This window comes from Natrix helvetica (genome assembly GCF_964273705.1).
Source record: "Natrix helvetica genome assembly, chromosome: 4".
Classification (NCBI taxonomy): domain Eukaryota; kingdom Metazoa; phylum Chordata; class Lepidosauria; order Squamata; family Natricidae; genus Natrix; species Natrix helvetica.
In genome coordinates this window covers 79063571-79080089 of record NC_138550.1, presented here as the reverse complement: position 1 = coordinate 79080089, position 16519 = coordinate 79063571, and the positions used below count along the sequence as shown (strand labels likewise).

At 42.7% G+C, this 16519-nt stretch overlaps 1 protein-coding gene across 1 annotated transcript; it reads left to right on the top strand.

The window, feature by feature from the left end:
- Positions 1-1139: 1139 nt before the first annotated feature.
- On the top strand, positions 1140-10139 carry CAVIN4 (caveolae associated protein 4; the record flags this gene model as incomplete). Its single annotated transcript, XM_081952520.1, has 2 exons — positions 1140-1547; positions 7342-10139. 2 exons carry the CDS (start codon positions 1140-1142, stop codon positions 7984-7986), a joined length of 1053 nt encoding a protein of 350 aa, XP_081808646.1. The 3' UTR covers positions 7987-10139.
- Positions 10140-16519: the final 6380 nt, after the last annotated feature.

Here is a 16519-nt window from a genome sequence, read left to right as displayed (position 1 = left end):
TCTGGATCCAATCCAAGATATATGGCCCAGGTTTCAGTGCCATCTTCTTCATAAATAGCGGACACTTTATTTTTAAATTGTAAAATAATAATTATAATATACAGTTCATTATTCAAAGAACTGCTCAGCTGAGCAGAGCACATTTGTCCTGGAGAGACAAATATATTGCTTTTTTGTTAAGAATTATGTTAATAATCCACATACCTGATTGGGATGTAGCTGTGTTAGCCACTGTTTGAACAATTTTCATATTTACTACAGTTTTCTAAAGAAGATACCTGTTTTCACATCAGCAAACACAATTGTATAGTCTTTGTGATTAAAATGCAAAAAACAAAAATAGTATAAAAGATTTTGTGCTCTTGTCAAGAATAATTTCAAGAGCTAAGAATGTCTCCAAATAAAGTCTGCTGGTTGTATTTATTATATTAATAGGATGTTAGTAATTGTTTGGAAGATTCAGAGCTAAAATGTAACTAGGGTGTGTTCCAACTGTTTAACATGTAGTTTTAGGCTTTCCAATTCTGCATGTAGGAATAAATAATTTGTTCAATAAAAAGGCTTTTAATATTTCAACTGGAAAACTATGCCAATGCAATGTTTTTCTTTTCTTATTTAATCTGTCCCAAATGTGTTTATTCATTATTGTAAGGCGCAACCTATGTATTTGGAAAGAAAATTGGAAATGTCATTTCAATTGTCAAAAGTCTGTTAGAAAGCATTGATCCTCTCCCTACCACCTGAACACAAGAAAAAATTTAAAATTAAAATAGGAGCAACGTGGATTTTAATAGACTGTGGGTTAGTTCTTTGCAATATTGTTTACTGTTTCTAAATTAACTCAAAGTTTATTGGTTATAGGAATGTGCTTCTTTCAGTGCATGTTCATTTCCCAGTGTGCTGCTTCCTAATTTTAGAGGGTTCATATTACAGGAGGCACTTGAACAATCAGGCGTGGCTATTTTGTGGGTATAAATATTTGACAAGTGTATTGGGGTGGAGTTTCAGACCCTGCTTTTGAACATTCCCTTAAAGACAGCTGTCGAGCAACCTTCTGGCATCAGTGCCAGGATTGTCCCACTGAGGTTTGAACGGCTGTTATATTTCAACTCCCGTAGACTGATCTGAAGACGGGCAGTATGGATCATCGTGCAACCCTGGAAATTGATAAAATCCACCCAAATCGCCAGTCGAGCATCACGGATGATGAAGAAGAGCAAGACGCTGCGTTTACCATTGTCAGAGTCCTGGACAAGGTAGCCACCATAGTAGACAGCGTGCAGGCCAGTCAAAAACGGATTGAGCAGCGCCACAGAGAAATGGAAGACGCCATCAAGACCATTCAGATTGACATTCTAAAGCTGGCTCAGGCCCATGGCAACACAGGATACACAGTTAACAAGCTGTTGGAGAAAACACACAAAGTTAGCGCTCGGGTCAAAGAAGTGAGAGCCCGAGTAGAGAAGCAGAATGTTAATGTGCAGAAGGTGGAGACCAAACAGGAAGAAATGCTGAGGAAAAACAAGTTTCGTGTTGTCATTTACCAGGTAAACTTTTTTTTTTTAAAAAAAAACACCTGCTGTTACCTCCTATTGCAACTTCACACTTTCTGGTTTGCTTAACAATGCAAAGAATGTTTTTTTTAAAAAAAGCCCTCTCCATCTCAAAATGTGTTAATGCTTTGTGGTTTTCCAGCATTGATTTTTTGCTTCTGAATGTGCTGGAGCTTGAATCCACTGGTGGCAAGGCAGGCAGTCTATTATTAGTTCGGGAAGTCTCTCAGCCAGCCAACATGAGATTAAGTGTAGATCAGCGAGACTATGTGTTGCATCTGTGAAAGGCAATCTGAGGCAGGCAGTTGGGTATCATGACTAGTATTCCAGGCGTGACTGTCGTCCCTGTTATTTTTTCAGGGGGTTAAGTAGAGAATTCAGCCTCAGCAATTCTTTGCACAGTATAGTGCTTTCATTAATTATGCGGTATTCCCCCCCCTCCCCTCTAAGAGCTGAGTTGTGTTATCTTTGCTAACCAATTGCCTTTAATATAAGTATCCTATCTCTCTGCTGTTTTTCTATGCAACAGTTTGCTTCCAAATTCCCTTTCCCACAAAGAAACATATTTTTTGTCTAAAACAAAACAAAACAAAATCTGGCACTTAAATGGACATCTCAAAATAAGGTGGGGAAATAAAGTTAATCGCCTTCCAAAATTCAGTGTCAGTTTGGAAAAGAAGTGAATGATTCTTGTGTTAAATTAATTTGTTATTCAGAATGGTTCTGTCCCAATCAAAGTGTTTTTTTGTGCATAACACTGATTTTGTATGCTCTGCCCATATAATTAACATTGTGCTTAGTTGCAGGGGCATTGAAATTGCAAATGCAGTAGTGTGCTTAAGAATCCCAAATCCTGTTAGAGAGTCAGACTCCTTCCTTCTCGTTAAGGTCATCAGGTATTTCATTGTTTTCACTTTTAGCCATTGGACTATTATATTCCTTTCAATGAATAACAACTGAGTGGGAAAATATTGCTGTTTCATTTATCAAAATTCTTGAAGATACATGAAATGCTTTCATTTGTGTGATTTTTTTATACTCTGAGGACATTGACATACCACATTCATTGAAAATTGATGTGCTGCACTAGAAACAAATAGTGGACAGAATCAGAGGTGGGTTGCTCCTGGTTCGGCCTGGATCGGGCGAACTGGTAGTGGCGGTGGCAGGAGGCTCCGCCCACCCAGACGCTTCTGCTCATGTGTGTGCGTACAAGCGAGCTGGTAGTGCCGGGATTTGCAACCCACCTCTGGGCAGACTCCAATCTAAATATCTTTCAGCTACAACTCGTTTGCTGCGATGAGCCCTATTGAACTCATGTTTCTTTCAAAATGAGAATGATAGATGCTTGTGTAAATGCTTCCTTAAAAAAAGAAATTTTTTTTTAGCAGTAAGGACTTTTGGCCAGATTGTTCCTGTGAGTGCACTGAAATCATGAGAATTATTATTTCCAGATAAGCCAGTTTTTAAAAGACATAAGACTTTGGCTGTCATGTTTCAGTATGGAAAAAAAATATCATCCTGCATTACTTTTTGCTTTCATTTTTATTGTGGATGGTATGGTTCACTTATAAAAGCAATAAATTATAGTCTTAGGTACATTTATGTGCCTCTCGCATATATGGGTTTTGATGCTGTAACAGTGGAACTCAATAAATTATGTATATGTATATTAATTCTCTGAATTATGCTAGCATGTGTTGATTATGAAATTTAAAAATGTCATCTCTAGTTATGTCTGTTCTTCATAGAGAAAGATCTAATATTCAGGAAGCAGAATTAATCATCGCTAGATAGGGTATAAATAGCCAAGTGGCTGAATGGTCCCTCGGCTTAGCTAGGCTTAGCAATATGTTTGCATTTTCCATAATGTTTAGCATATGCTCCAACTCAACAAAGCACAAAATTGTACCAAAACACAGAAGAATACTGGACAGAGAGTTGATTAATATCGAAAGCACTTTCACCAAAAGTGATTGATCATCATTGAATATGGAGTTTGGTGGAAACCAGCAAACATCGTCCTTAATTGCCAATTGATTGATAATTCTCTCCTTCCTCCAAGAGATTTAGTTGGACAATTGGTCAATAATCTTACTTCATTGACAAGAATATTGAATGTCACATTGACTTAAATATTATTTAGATTTTTGTATAATGTCTAAGAGTTCAAATTCTTCAGGTTAAATTTTGCTTTGTTGTGATTTTGACAGAAGGCTTGAAAGAAGTTGCTTAGTATTATTGGAGGAAACGACAGTTGAGCTATTAGTTGAGCTATGGTTAATAGCTTCCAAACAAATCAGGATTTAAAAGCCAGTATTAAGCAATAGTTTTATATTCTGCTCTATTTGGGAGACATTGCCCTAATAGATAATAGGAAATTGACTATGACTTTGAAGCATAGTTTTTTGAGTAAAGAAAGGAATACAGTGATTGCATACATATGAATTTCTTCATATAATTTGCTTAGCTGAAAGCAGCCATTTTGTGGGATTTTGTGGAGGATGGATTGATTTGCAGCGAAGTCATGTTTTGTGGCAACAAGAAACTACAGCAGGTCGTTTAATCTTTCCCAGACGTTGAGAGGGAAGGTTATGTTTTCAAATCTGGGTTGGATAAACATGTTTCTTATTTAAATTTAAATTTTTTAAAATTTCAAATCTGGTTAATCTTAACATTGGTTTGTTTCAAAAAAACCTCCCTCAAACTTAAAATAAGTAACAGAACAATTAAGGAATGCCACCTCATTTTCAGGTTGGTGCATAGAATCCTATCACATTACTCCTATCATGTACTTCTATCTATCATGTACTTTATACTTTTGTCAGAAACAAAGGAATTCTGGCTTGTTTATCATGTAATGGTTCAAGAATCAACAAAGTTATCTTTTCTCTGGAAGAACTGAGCCTGGTGAACTAAGCAAATTACATTTTTTCCTCAAAGTCTTGGGTGAAATGTTAGGCAATATCTCTAAATCTTTCAGAATTGGAATTATTTGCTGACCTTTCCTGAACTTCACTTCTCCTGCTGTATGTTCCATTAAAGAGCAAAATACCTTCTAGAAAATACTAGGGATGCGTGATGCACAAACACAAGGACCCAAGTTCATTCTCTGACATTTTCAAATGATGGAGGATAGTTATTAATCTCCAGAACATCCTTGCATCTGGGCTGTAGTCAATGCCCCTTTGCAGGGGGCAGATTCCAGCAGCCTTGAATGAGGCTTAATTTAAATAGTATGGGATCTATCTTCAATCTCTTTGGGATCTGTGAAAGTCAGATTTTAGACTATGTTATGAGCTCCAAATCATATTGGCTAGCCTCATGGATGATCTATGGCAGAGCTTGAATAGGAAGCGTATGATAATACTTATGCTGCCAGATTTCCCTATAGCATCTTTTTGGGTTGTCTGAGATCCCATACTCTGATGATTCTATTTCTTGAGTGAGTGGTTGTAACTGAGGTGGGTGAGGAGAGGCTGGGTCTTAGAGCATGCCAGCTGTTTTAGTATTTTTCCTATTAAAAATCTTTGTGATGTCTCTGAAAGAAGTAAACTGCCAGTCGGAGGTATCCGTGAGGTGATATTACTCAATTGGGAATCTCCACAGCAGGTTGAATGGAGAATGCAATGGTAGTTCTAAACTGCTGGCAGGATGATGGCAGGGTCTGGGGAGAAAGAGGATCAGTTGCACCCTGAGCAAGGTATTGGTTCTTTTAGTCCCACTATAGTCCAGTCTAAAAAGATCAACCCCACAGAAAGCTAAAAGTACCTTTATTGAAACTAAATATAATAATAAACCTTGCAAATCTGATTGTGTTGCAAAGGTAGTTTTCCACTCACAGTCCCAATTGGGACCGAATCTCCATCACTAAATATTGCAATCTTGTCACTAAGCAAGTCATGCTGATTTTACAATTTTTTTTGCCACAGTTGTTAAATGAATCTCATGGCAATTAAGCGAATCCAGTTTCCCCCATTGACTTTGTTGGAAGCTCCTGGAAAAGTTGTTAATGGCAATTCCTAGACCTGGGGCTGCTGCAGCCGTAGTAAATACATATGGGTTGCCACTTTGCTCACATGACCATGGGGATGCTACAACAGTCTTATGTGTGAGGATTGGTTATAAACCACTTTTTTCAGTACTGTTATAACTTTGAATGGTTATTAAATAAATGGTCGCAAAACAAGGACTTGCTTCTCCTTCTTTTGGTTCTGCAACTTTGGGAGATATCTGCCTGAACCACTTCAAAATGTTAACTCGATGTTCTGGACTTAAACCATATTTACTACTTATAACCTTGGCAACAAAGCTTATATATTTCTATCAATGTCATCTTCCTTAGTCTCTACATTTGAGAGGCCTGATGCTTCTGGAATAGTACCAGCTTTGCCTCTCAGTTGACTTGTGGTCCCAAGCAGAATCCAGGGTGATAACCTGTGCTGCTCATGGACTCAACGTCCTACAAGAAGAGCAATTGGAAACCATAGTCTCAGCTTTAGCTGATGTATTAGGAATAGCCTTATCAACTATCTTACTGTAATTCAGGCTTCTGCCTTTCTCAAACACAATCTACTTGTGCAATCTGAGCAAATGCTAAGCCACCTTCCCCATAATAGATCTGATGGGAGCAGTCACAGAAGCAAGCATTCTCTGTGGGAGCTCCCCTCCTTTAGAATATCTTATTTCTTCTCCCTGATGCAAGGAAGTCTCCAAATCTTAGAGCCAGATGCATGAGAATGCTAAGAAATGCAAGGCCCTGGATTTAAGCAGAATTTACTGCCACATTTGCATCTCTCTTTGAGATCTGGAACTATACAAGACTCTCCTAGGGAAAGATGTTTCTCTTTCAGATATAGAGATCAAACAGAATATTTTAAGGACATATTACACTTTTATAAGTAAATCTGCAGCCTTTTGGTGATCTGGACCAGGGGTGGTATACACTTACCTTCCCTATCGGTTTGCAAATGTGAGCATGTGCAGATCCTTCCGTGCATGCACTTTTGACAAAAAAATGGCCTAAATGGGACACCATAGAGCCTGGCATGGGTGGGTGGAGCCACCCGCGATTTCCGCTACCAGTTCAGGCAATCTGGTTTGAAATGGTAGAATACCACTTCTGATCTGAACACTTCTAGAATGTCACCTGTAGAATTCCAAGCCTTGTTGCTCTATTTTTCTCCATAGGCACAATAACCATTGGGTGTCTTTTTGGTTATGATTGTGATAACTTGCCCATCTTTACTCTCCATATATTCTTGAACTTGGTTCTATACCCCAACTCTACAGTTTTCCAGGGTAGCTGTACTGAAAACAACAAAGGTTGAAATAGACAAAACTGTTTTTAATTAATAATGAATGGTCTATCAAAAATTTACTGCCCATAAGGTAGGTGTGTGTGTGAGAGAGAGAGGGGGGGGGGTGAAGAGAGATACGTTTATTTATACTGTAAAAGACTCATTATGCTACATCAGGATTTCTTCTTGACCGTGGTTTAAAACTGGTCTCAAATCTGGGTTATTATTAACTATTGTTAATATCAATAAAGTTTAAGAATATGGTATGGTCTGCACTAACCCCTAACGTGAAAAATTAGAAAGTTATTTGGACAGGGACAGAACAAAAATAATGATTGGCTTTATGCTATTGAATCTTTGTGAATGTTCTGAAAAATTTAGCATAAAGTAGAATGACTGAGGCAACAAATATCTGGAATTTTCTAAATTCACTTTGAGCTATTTTTGAGAAGTGTGATAGAGATGTAACATTGTGCTCTTACTTGTAGGAAGACATTCAGTGTCCATCTTCTCTGACCGTTGTCAAAGACCGGACACAAGAGGAAAGCACAGAAGATGCCTTCTGCCCACCTGATGATCTCTCTTCTGATGAGGAGTATTACATAGAAGAAAGCCGAACAGCCCGTTTTAAGAAATTGGGGATAAGGCGCATCAACATCATCAAAAAAGCATTTTCAAGAGAGAACCTTCAGAAAACAAGGCAAAATTTTGGCAATAAGGTGGATAGGCTTCGTACTCGAATAGTAACACCTGAGAGAAGGGAACGAATAAGGCAATCAGGAGAGAGGCTGAGACAGACTGGGATACGGTTCAAGAAAAACATTGCCAATGTAACACCAATTAAGGAGAATTTGAAAAAGTATAGGAAAACTAAAGAGCAACCAGGGGCTGATGGCCAACAAGGAACCCAAGAATCTGGCACTGAAACAGCAACAGAAAGTAGGGAAGCTGAACCAACCACTGAAGAAATTTCCTACACTGAAGTGATAATGAAAGTGAAGAAGGACAAAGGGGATGGATCAAAACACATTTCTCAGCCAGATGAGAAAGTAATGATTCCTCCTGAGAAGAACCTGATCAAACCAGAGATGAAAGAGGATGCCCTTTTATTGGATCTAAAGCAGCCTGCTTAAATGGCAAACATCTGCTGGTGAGGTGGTGTCACTATGGCAGGGAAAGAGCAATTCCTTTCTTGTTGGAGGTGTAGTCATACTGCCTGAAGATGCCTTGAAGTATTGCATGTTGCAGAAAGTTAGGAGCCCAGCCCAAGGTTTGGTTTCTATTTGGACATGCCAAATTGGTCAGTTGGATTATCTGCCAACCCACCAAACCAAGCAGCATATGTTAAGACATTCTTTTCCTACCTTGGTTGTTCAAATGTATTTTTTTCTAAAACTTCCATTATCCCCATTCTTACTGTGGATTATTGGTACTTTGTAGGGTGCCTGGTTGGAGGAAGTTGTGGTAGGACTCTTTCATCATTTCCCAATATTTTACAGGAAAGTCAGTAATGACAGACTTCTGCTATCCTACATATGCTATCCTACACTGTTTGCCTGATGATTGATAAACTCTTCTGGACAATCTGCAATCACAAGGGAAAATTGTAATCTATATGTAAAGAGATGTGCTTGGATTAAATTACAGAAGAGAACAGATCAATATATATGTGTGTGTATACACACACAAACACATAAACACTCTTCTTTTACATACAGTGGGTGCATCTTTATCACCTGATGATTGTCTACTAATAATAAACCATTTTTAACATGTATGCAAATTGCCATTTACCCTAAACAGGTACATTTCAGCATTAAAAGGTGATAGAAACACCCTCTCCCCGATTTTATGACATTAATTTCTCAACAAGTTTCTTCTCTTTTTATTTTTATGTACAGTAACAACTACAAAAAGTAAATCTCATTATTTGACTTATAAGAGATATCCGGCTGTTGCACAAAGTAGGTGAACTGTGGGCATGAACAAATCCATCAACAGGTAACCATTAACTGTTTCTCCCTCTGCCCCCCATACTTTTATTCAAACAGGGTTCTCCCCCGCAACCCCTTTTATCCATATAGGTTTGTTGGAGAAAGTTGATTATGATAAACTGCAGAGAATCTGATTTCTTTGCAAAATATGGAAAGGCAAAATATGGCGAGAACTCTAGGTAGGAGCTTCAGGGGCTTCACCTTTGCCCCACCTGGAAAAGAACATTAGGATCTTGCTCATAAATAGTGAGTAGCCTGTAGACTGGCCATTCCGTGAATGAAAGGGCTCCTTTCATTTAGGAAGACAGTAGGATTCAGCATAAATGGGTCTCTGGAGGGAGAACATGCAGGAGTCATGGTATCCTAAACCACCAATGCTTTGAGTGGCTTGTTGGTTTATTCAACCAATGTATATTCTATTCTGTTTCAGAGGCTTGTAATCAGATAGTATTGTGTGAGATCCTTTGAATGAAAAAATAAAAATAAGTCTGGAACAGGCCTGTTTGTAAATGTATTCTTTTAGTTGCATCAGTATAATAAGAGAAATTGCCTCAACTTTAGCATATTCATTGCAATGTAAAAAACAACAACCCAGAATTTGTGCTTTTACAGAGCTGCTGCAGAATCTCCAGGTGCTCATTAATGACCTTTAAATAAGGTAATTTTCTGTCAACTCTGGAAGACTTTGCTCAGAATAACCCACTATGATGCAGTTTCTTAATCTGCTTCCATTTTATAGTTTCAACCCTGATGACTTACTTTTTTTCCTAAAATTTGCTATACCCTGCAGATTGTAATGATGTTGAGCTTTGCCAAATGCTCATGCTTTCTGATTATCAAAACTCTGAGACTCATCTACCTCAGTATAAACATGAGATATTATCTTTTTGAGTGTTATAAAATTTATTTTTTTCAATCATATTTAATAGAAAAAATATGCTTATCTTCCGCTCCTTCTCCTGCCCAAAATTTTTCAGGACACTGTTTCCCATGACCAACATATTTGTGGCTTAAAGTTCTGGTATTTTTTAGTTTCTCAAGTACCCGGTAATAGCATTTAACTTTCAGAGCCAAGGAGTAGTAGTTGTAAGGAAGTAATGCTACACTTTACATTTAGTGGTTCAACAATTTCAAAGTGGATTAGTGTTTCCAGATTGAGATGGGTGACTTAACTGCAGTGGAAGGCAGAAAAGGCAGACTGTATAAGGAGAAAGCAGTTTCATATGTACTGTATGTTTCTACACACTGTAAAAATAAGAATGGTACCAAATAAAAAAGAATGTGTAACTCTGTTAGACAGAATGTGTGGTAATTATTTCCCAAACGGCTGACTTCGTGGGTAGTTTAGGTTTCATTAAGGATCAAAGATGTCCCAGGTTATTTTGGTCTTTGCATTTGTTACTTTTGCTTCAGAGAATAGAATGAACTATAAAATATAAAAGGACAAAAAGCAATTCCTTATGTACATATTCCAAATCACAGAAGGAATTTTCATCTTGCGAATGTTGCAGAAATTAATTGCAGCACTGTAATAATTTACTAATTCAGTACACATCAGGATACGTTTATGGATTCTCTTCAACAACCTATTACATCTGGGTTCTGTAGTGGGTTTTTTTAACGTCCTACTTCAGGTGTACTTTAGGACAGTGATGGCTAACCATTTTCCCATCGTGTGCCAAAAGTGGGGAGAGTGCAGGGGGGTCGTGCACAGGCATGCCCACACCCATAATGCTATGTGTGCGATCCTCGCATGCATGCACGCGCGACCCCCCACCCTTTCACCTGCTTTTGGTGCACAATGGACCCATTTTTCACCCTCCTCAGGCTCCAGAGGCTTTCTAGGAGCCTCCAGAGGGCAGAAAATGCCCGAAAAAGAAGGCCGAAGTCAGCTGGCCAGCGCATGCATGCACGGTGGAGCTGACAGGGCAACGTCTCTCATGCCCTAACAAATGGCTCCGTGTGCCACCTGTGGCACACGTGCCATAGGTTTGCCATCACGGCTTTAGGATGTTCTATAGTTAAAGCTATAAGTCCAGACACAAATATTTTCACTGATGTTCGAGTGCAAAATCTAGATCCCCCCATCATCTCTAAAATCAGGACACCTTTTCCAAACATTAGTATGCGCTGCTCCCACTGATCTTCAACTGAAGCAAGGATGGGATGAATAAAAATAGAAGTGTACCACAAATTAAGAAAGGTTGGGGGTGACTTGAAAACATGGCAATCTTTCCCTCTTCCACTTCTTTTTCTATATAAGAAAGCAATTCAGGCAAACCCTATGTAGCCTCACAAGAATTAAGTGTGGCTATTTCTGCTGCTGCTTGAAACGCTGCAGGAATTTCATAGATGGCATCCACTATAGCATCACCTTTCCCCAATATATGCTCAGTTAAACCTTTGGAATCACTTTGCAACTTTTTTTTCAGATTACCAGTGAAACAAAGTGCACAAAAATTCTGCACATGTTCAGTTAAATATTTTAAAAGAGTAGGAGGCTAGTCTTAAATCCATTGGAATTGGGCAGCTACTAAATTTAAATTAAATAAAGTCTACTATAGCCTTACTTTTTGGATATTTTAATTCCGCTTTTAGATTAAAATTATATTGCGTGTGTGTTTTCTCATATTAAGCAACCGATCCAGTTCTAGAATCACTGCCACTGCTTATAGAGCGAAATACAATTGGGCCATGAATTTCCTTATTTTTCAGCTCCTTTGAGGCATAGAAACATCTTTTAAATATGAGCAAAGAACAGCTTTACATCCATTTGCAATTTAAAAATTCTCTGTTACCCCAGCTACAAAAAGATTGCTTTCACAAATATGCAAACATTCAGTACAAGCTAACATGTGGTTGGCATATGCATCAGAGTCTGATTTTTATTATATGAATCAAGCTTTAAAATGTACATGGCTTCAGCGATTAGGCCATTTCATTGGGCAGTTATCATGAAAATTGGTCCTTACAAAACAGTGGTGGGTTTCAAAAAATTTTTAGAACCTCTTTTGTAGGTGTGGCCTTTGTGGGAATGGCTTCCTGGCCATGTGACCGGGTGGGAGTGGCTTGCCAGCCATGTGGCCAAGTGGGAGTGGCTTGCCAGCCATGTGACCAAGTGGGAGTGGCTTGGCAGTCATGTGACTGGGTGGGCGTGGCCAACTTGTAAAATGTGGTGGGACTCACTTAACAATGCTCTTGCTTAGTAACCAAAATGTTGGCTCAGAAACTCTGGCATTTGAAGCACGCAAGTCTTAAAGCTGTCAAGTTACAAGACCCTTGCACCCCTAACCCTTTAGAAAAAAATCCAGGGTTCAAACTTGACAGCTTTAAGACTTGTGGATTTCAACTCCCAGAATTCCTCCTCCAGTCATGTTGGCTCAGGAACTCTGGCATTGAAGTGTGCAAGTCTTAAAGTTACAAGACCCTTGCACCCCTAACCCGTTAGAAAAAAAAACCCCAGGTATGTTCAAACTTCACAGCTTTAAGACTTTAAGGTTTAGATAGGACTCTTAGAGGTGGGCGGGGCGATTGGTGAGCCAGCCAATCAGTGAGCAGTGGGTGAGGGAAGCGTGGTACAGATGGGTGGGGGGAGGAAGGGAGCTGGAACCAGTTCTAAACGGCACGGTAGATTTGTTTAGAACTGGCAGGAACCCACCCTGTTACGAAAGTGAGATTTAAACTAAAATTGGTTCTTACAGTGGCAATGTTGCATACTAACTTAAAACACATAATCAGCTCAAAGCAAAATAGTTTTTTGTCCTAAATCTGAGGAGCTGATGAGCAAGTGCTGATAAGTATTGTCACATAAGAAAATGCATACATGGTCTGATTCAAAACGACCGTTGACTTACCTGAACGGTCCTTCTATGTGCGCTGCGAGGGGAATCCAAGCATGGGTTAACTTTGTTCATTAGCCTAGAGACTGAGTTATGTAAATTAGATGACCACGCCTCCTCTGCCTGGAAAGGTCAGTTTTGTACGAAGGTCAGCCGTAAGAAGATGTGTATCAATTGACAGTCACGACTACAGACCGACAGGTACCAAATGTCACGTCCAGAGTAAGTCAGTCAAAGGAGCCAGAGGCCAAGAGCGCCCGGACCAGCCGAAGCTGCGGGTGGGTTTGGATTCCCCTCGCAGCGCACATAGAAGGACCGTTCAGGTAAGTCAACGGTCGTTCTCCTGTGCGCTGCTTGGGGAATCCAAGCATGGGACATGCCAGAGCAGTGAAACTAAGGGCGGGAGCCAGGCTGGTCAGGGCCCGCAGAGGAGGCGAGCACCTGCTGCAGCACACGTCGCCCAAAAGATGCTTCGGCCGAAGTGTAATGTCTAATAAAGGGTGATGGCGATGACCAGGTAGCCGCCCTGCAAATGTCCTCGACTGATGCTTGAGTAGCCCAGGCCGCCAATGTAGCCGCGCTCCTGGTGGAGTGGGGAGTGATGCGTCTGGGAACCAGCCGGGACGGAGTCGTAAGCGAGCGCAATGCATGCCTTTAGCCAACGTCCTATGGTGTTGGACGACGCCTTCTGTCCCATGGTGGAAGGTTGGAACGAGACAAAAAGTGCTTCTGACTTCCGGAAGGCGGCCGTGCGCTTCACATAGCGACGGAGAGTTCTCCGGACGTCCAGATGATGCCACTGGCGCTCCTGTGGATGGGAGGGATTCGGGCAGAAGTCCGGAAGGATAAGTTCTTGCGCCTTGTGAAACCAGGTGTTGACCTTAGGCAAGAAGGCCGGATCTAGGCGAAGAACAACTCTGTTGGAATGAAAGATGCACAGGTCAGATCTTATTGACAGAGCCGCCAGCTCGGACACCCTCCTGGCAGATGTGATGGCCACCAGAAAGGCAGTCTTAAGAGTCAGCAACCGGAGGCTGATGGTGCGGATGGGCTCAAAGGGTGGAGATGTGAGCGCCTTGAGCACCAGGGGAAGATCCCAGGTAGGGTAGCGATGAACAGTCTGAGGCCTGATGTTAGCTGCGCCTTTCAGAAATGACTTGACCCGAGCGTGCTGAGTCAATGAGCGGGCACAACCGCCACTAATCACGGTGGAGAGGGCCTCGACTTGTCGGCGAAGCGTGTTGGGTGCCAAGCCCTTGTCAAGGCCCATTTGCAGGAAGTCAAGCACCTGTGGCACAGACGCCTTGACTGGGTCTATAGAGGTACAGCGGCACCACCTGCAAAAGGCCTGCCAGGTGGCCTCATAAATACGAGTCGTGGATGGCCGACGGGCCGCTTGGATGGTGTTTATTACCTCGCTGGAGAAATGCAGTACGGTCAGGATAGCCCGCTCACGTGCCACACAGCTAATTGCAGGGTTCGGATGGACGAGAGCCCCCTGGTTGAGCTGGATCTGGCTGCCTGGGATCCTCCAGGGGCGGCCGATTGACAGATGGACTAGATCGGCGTACCATGGGCGTCGGGGCCACATTGGGGCCACAAGGAGGACTTCTGCTTGTTCCGTCAGTATCTTTTGGATGACTAACGGAAGGATCGGTAGAGGTGGAAAGGCGTAAAGAAGGCCAGCCGACCAAGGACTGCAGAGAGCATCGGTGCCTTCCGCCCCCGGGGTCTGGAATCCGGTGTAAAATCGTGGTGTCTGCACATTGTTGGGCTGCGCAAAGAGGTCCACCTCCGGGTTGCTGAAGCGGCGAGAGAGTTCCTGGAAGAGGGCGGGGTGAAGACGCCACTCTGACTGATCCACAGTGGCTCGGCTCAGCCAATCCACCTGTGTGTTGGAAGCCTCGGAGATGTGCTCCGCTCGTAGAGATAACAGTCTGGCTTCCGCCCAGTGGAGAGTCCTCTCTGCCTCCAACATGAGATCCTTGGATCGGGTGCTTCCCTGGCGATTGATGTGGGCCTTGGAGGCCACATTGTCTGTTAGAATCAGTATGTGTTGGTTCGAAATCATGTCCCTGAATTCGAGGAGGGCCAGTCGTATGGCTCGCAACTCTAGCCAATTGATGCTGTTTCTTAGTTCCTGGCTCAACCAACGGGCCTGAGCGACCCTGTCCAAGGCATGAGCTCCCCACCCGAATAGGCTGACATCCGTTGTTATCTGGATGCGGACCGGTTCTTTGAATGAACTCCCCCTGAGAAGTTTGGAGGAAGTCCACCACCGGAGAGACCTGAGTGGTTTGGGTGGCAACCGAACTTTGGCTTGGGAGTGGCTGGTGTGGGCTCTCTGGAAGGGGAGCAAAAACCACTGGAGTGGGCGAGAATGGAACCGGGCCCAGGGAACCACGTCGAAGCATGATATCATCTTCCCGAGTAATTGGGAGAGAGTGGCCAGTGGTATGAGTCTCTGAGAAGATATGCGACTCACCAGTGCGTGAATGCTGCGACGTCTGTCCTGAGACAGGAACACCTCGCATGTCCTTGAATTGATGACTGTGCCCAGATGAAGCAACGACGTGGTCGGCTGCAGGTGGCTTTTGGCAAGGTTCAGAACGAATCCGTGGTTCTGCAGTGTGTCCATTGTGATCTCCAGGTCCTGGATCGCCAGGGCATGAGTTGGCGATAGAAGAAGAATATCGTCCAGGTAACAGTTGATCCGTATGGGAACTGTGCGAAGGGAGGCCGCTACGACTGCCAGGAGGGGCCGATGATAGGCCGAATGGCAGAGCCCGATACTGGAAATGGCGACAGTCGAAGTGAAAGCGTAGGAATCCCCGATGTGCCTGGTGGATTAGCACATGGAGGTACGCTTCCCTGATATCGACTGAGGTCATCAAGTCGCCCTGGCGGATGGAAGCCAAGATGCTCTTGAGGGATTGCATCTTGAACCTTTGGTACTTGATGAAGAGATTGAGCCGTTTCAAATCTAAGATGGCCCGCCATCCTCCCGAGCTCTTGGGCACTAGGAATAATATGGAATAAAATCCTAGCCCTTCTTGACCTTTCGGGACCGGCTCTATGGCTTCTATGCTTAATAGATGTTGTATCTCTGCCTCCATGAGGCGTTTCTTTTCCTGGGACCTGGGAACGGGGCACCTGAGGATCGTCGCGGGGGAATGGAAAGGAATTCTAAAGTGAGTCCCTGCCTCACAATTTGGAGGGCCCAAGCGTCGGATGTGGTCTCCGCCCACTGATGAGCGAAGGCCAGTAGCTGCCCGCCGATGGCCCTTTCCCCGTGCGAGTCACCAGTACCTCCGAAAGGACCGGTTGCCGGCGCCACGAAATGGCCGCCTTGTCTGAGATTGTGACTGATTCTGTTGGCGACCTCTATCCCTGGCCCCCAAGCGGTCTTGGTTCCTGTCTTATGCCTGGCTATAATTCCTGTTATATTGGGAGACATAGGAGGTATTATTGAAGCCCGAGTCACCCACCCGAAATGGCTGACGCCTAGTATATGGCTGCTGTCTTCTGTCAGCTCGCCTGCTGGTGGATGGGAGTACCTTACGTTTATCCCGTGTTTCGATGAGGATTGGATCGAGTACAGGCCCAAACAAGCCCCCCCCTTAAAGGGCGTGGAGGCCAAGCGCCATTTGGAGCGCACGTCCGCTTGCCAATGGCGGAGCCACAGCAGGCGGTGCGAAGCTACGTTGGAGACTACAGCCCGAGATGCAAATTTGGCTGCATTAAGGGTAGCATCCGCTGAGAACTCTAAAGCTGTCATCAGTTTAGTAACATCCTGATGGAGGCGCATCTCCTCGGGGGCAAGCCTACTTTGG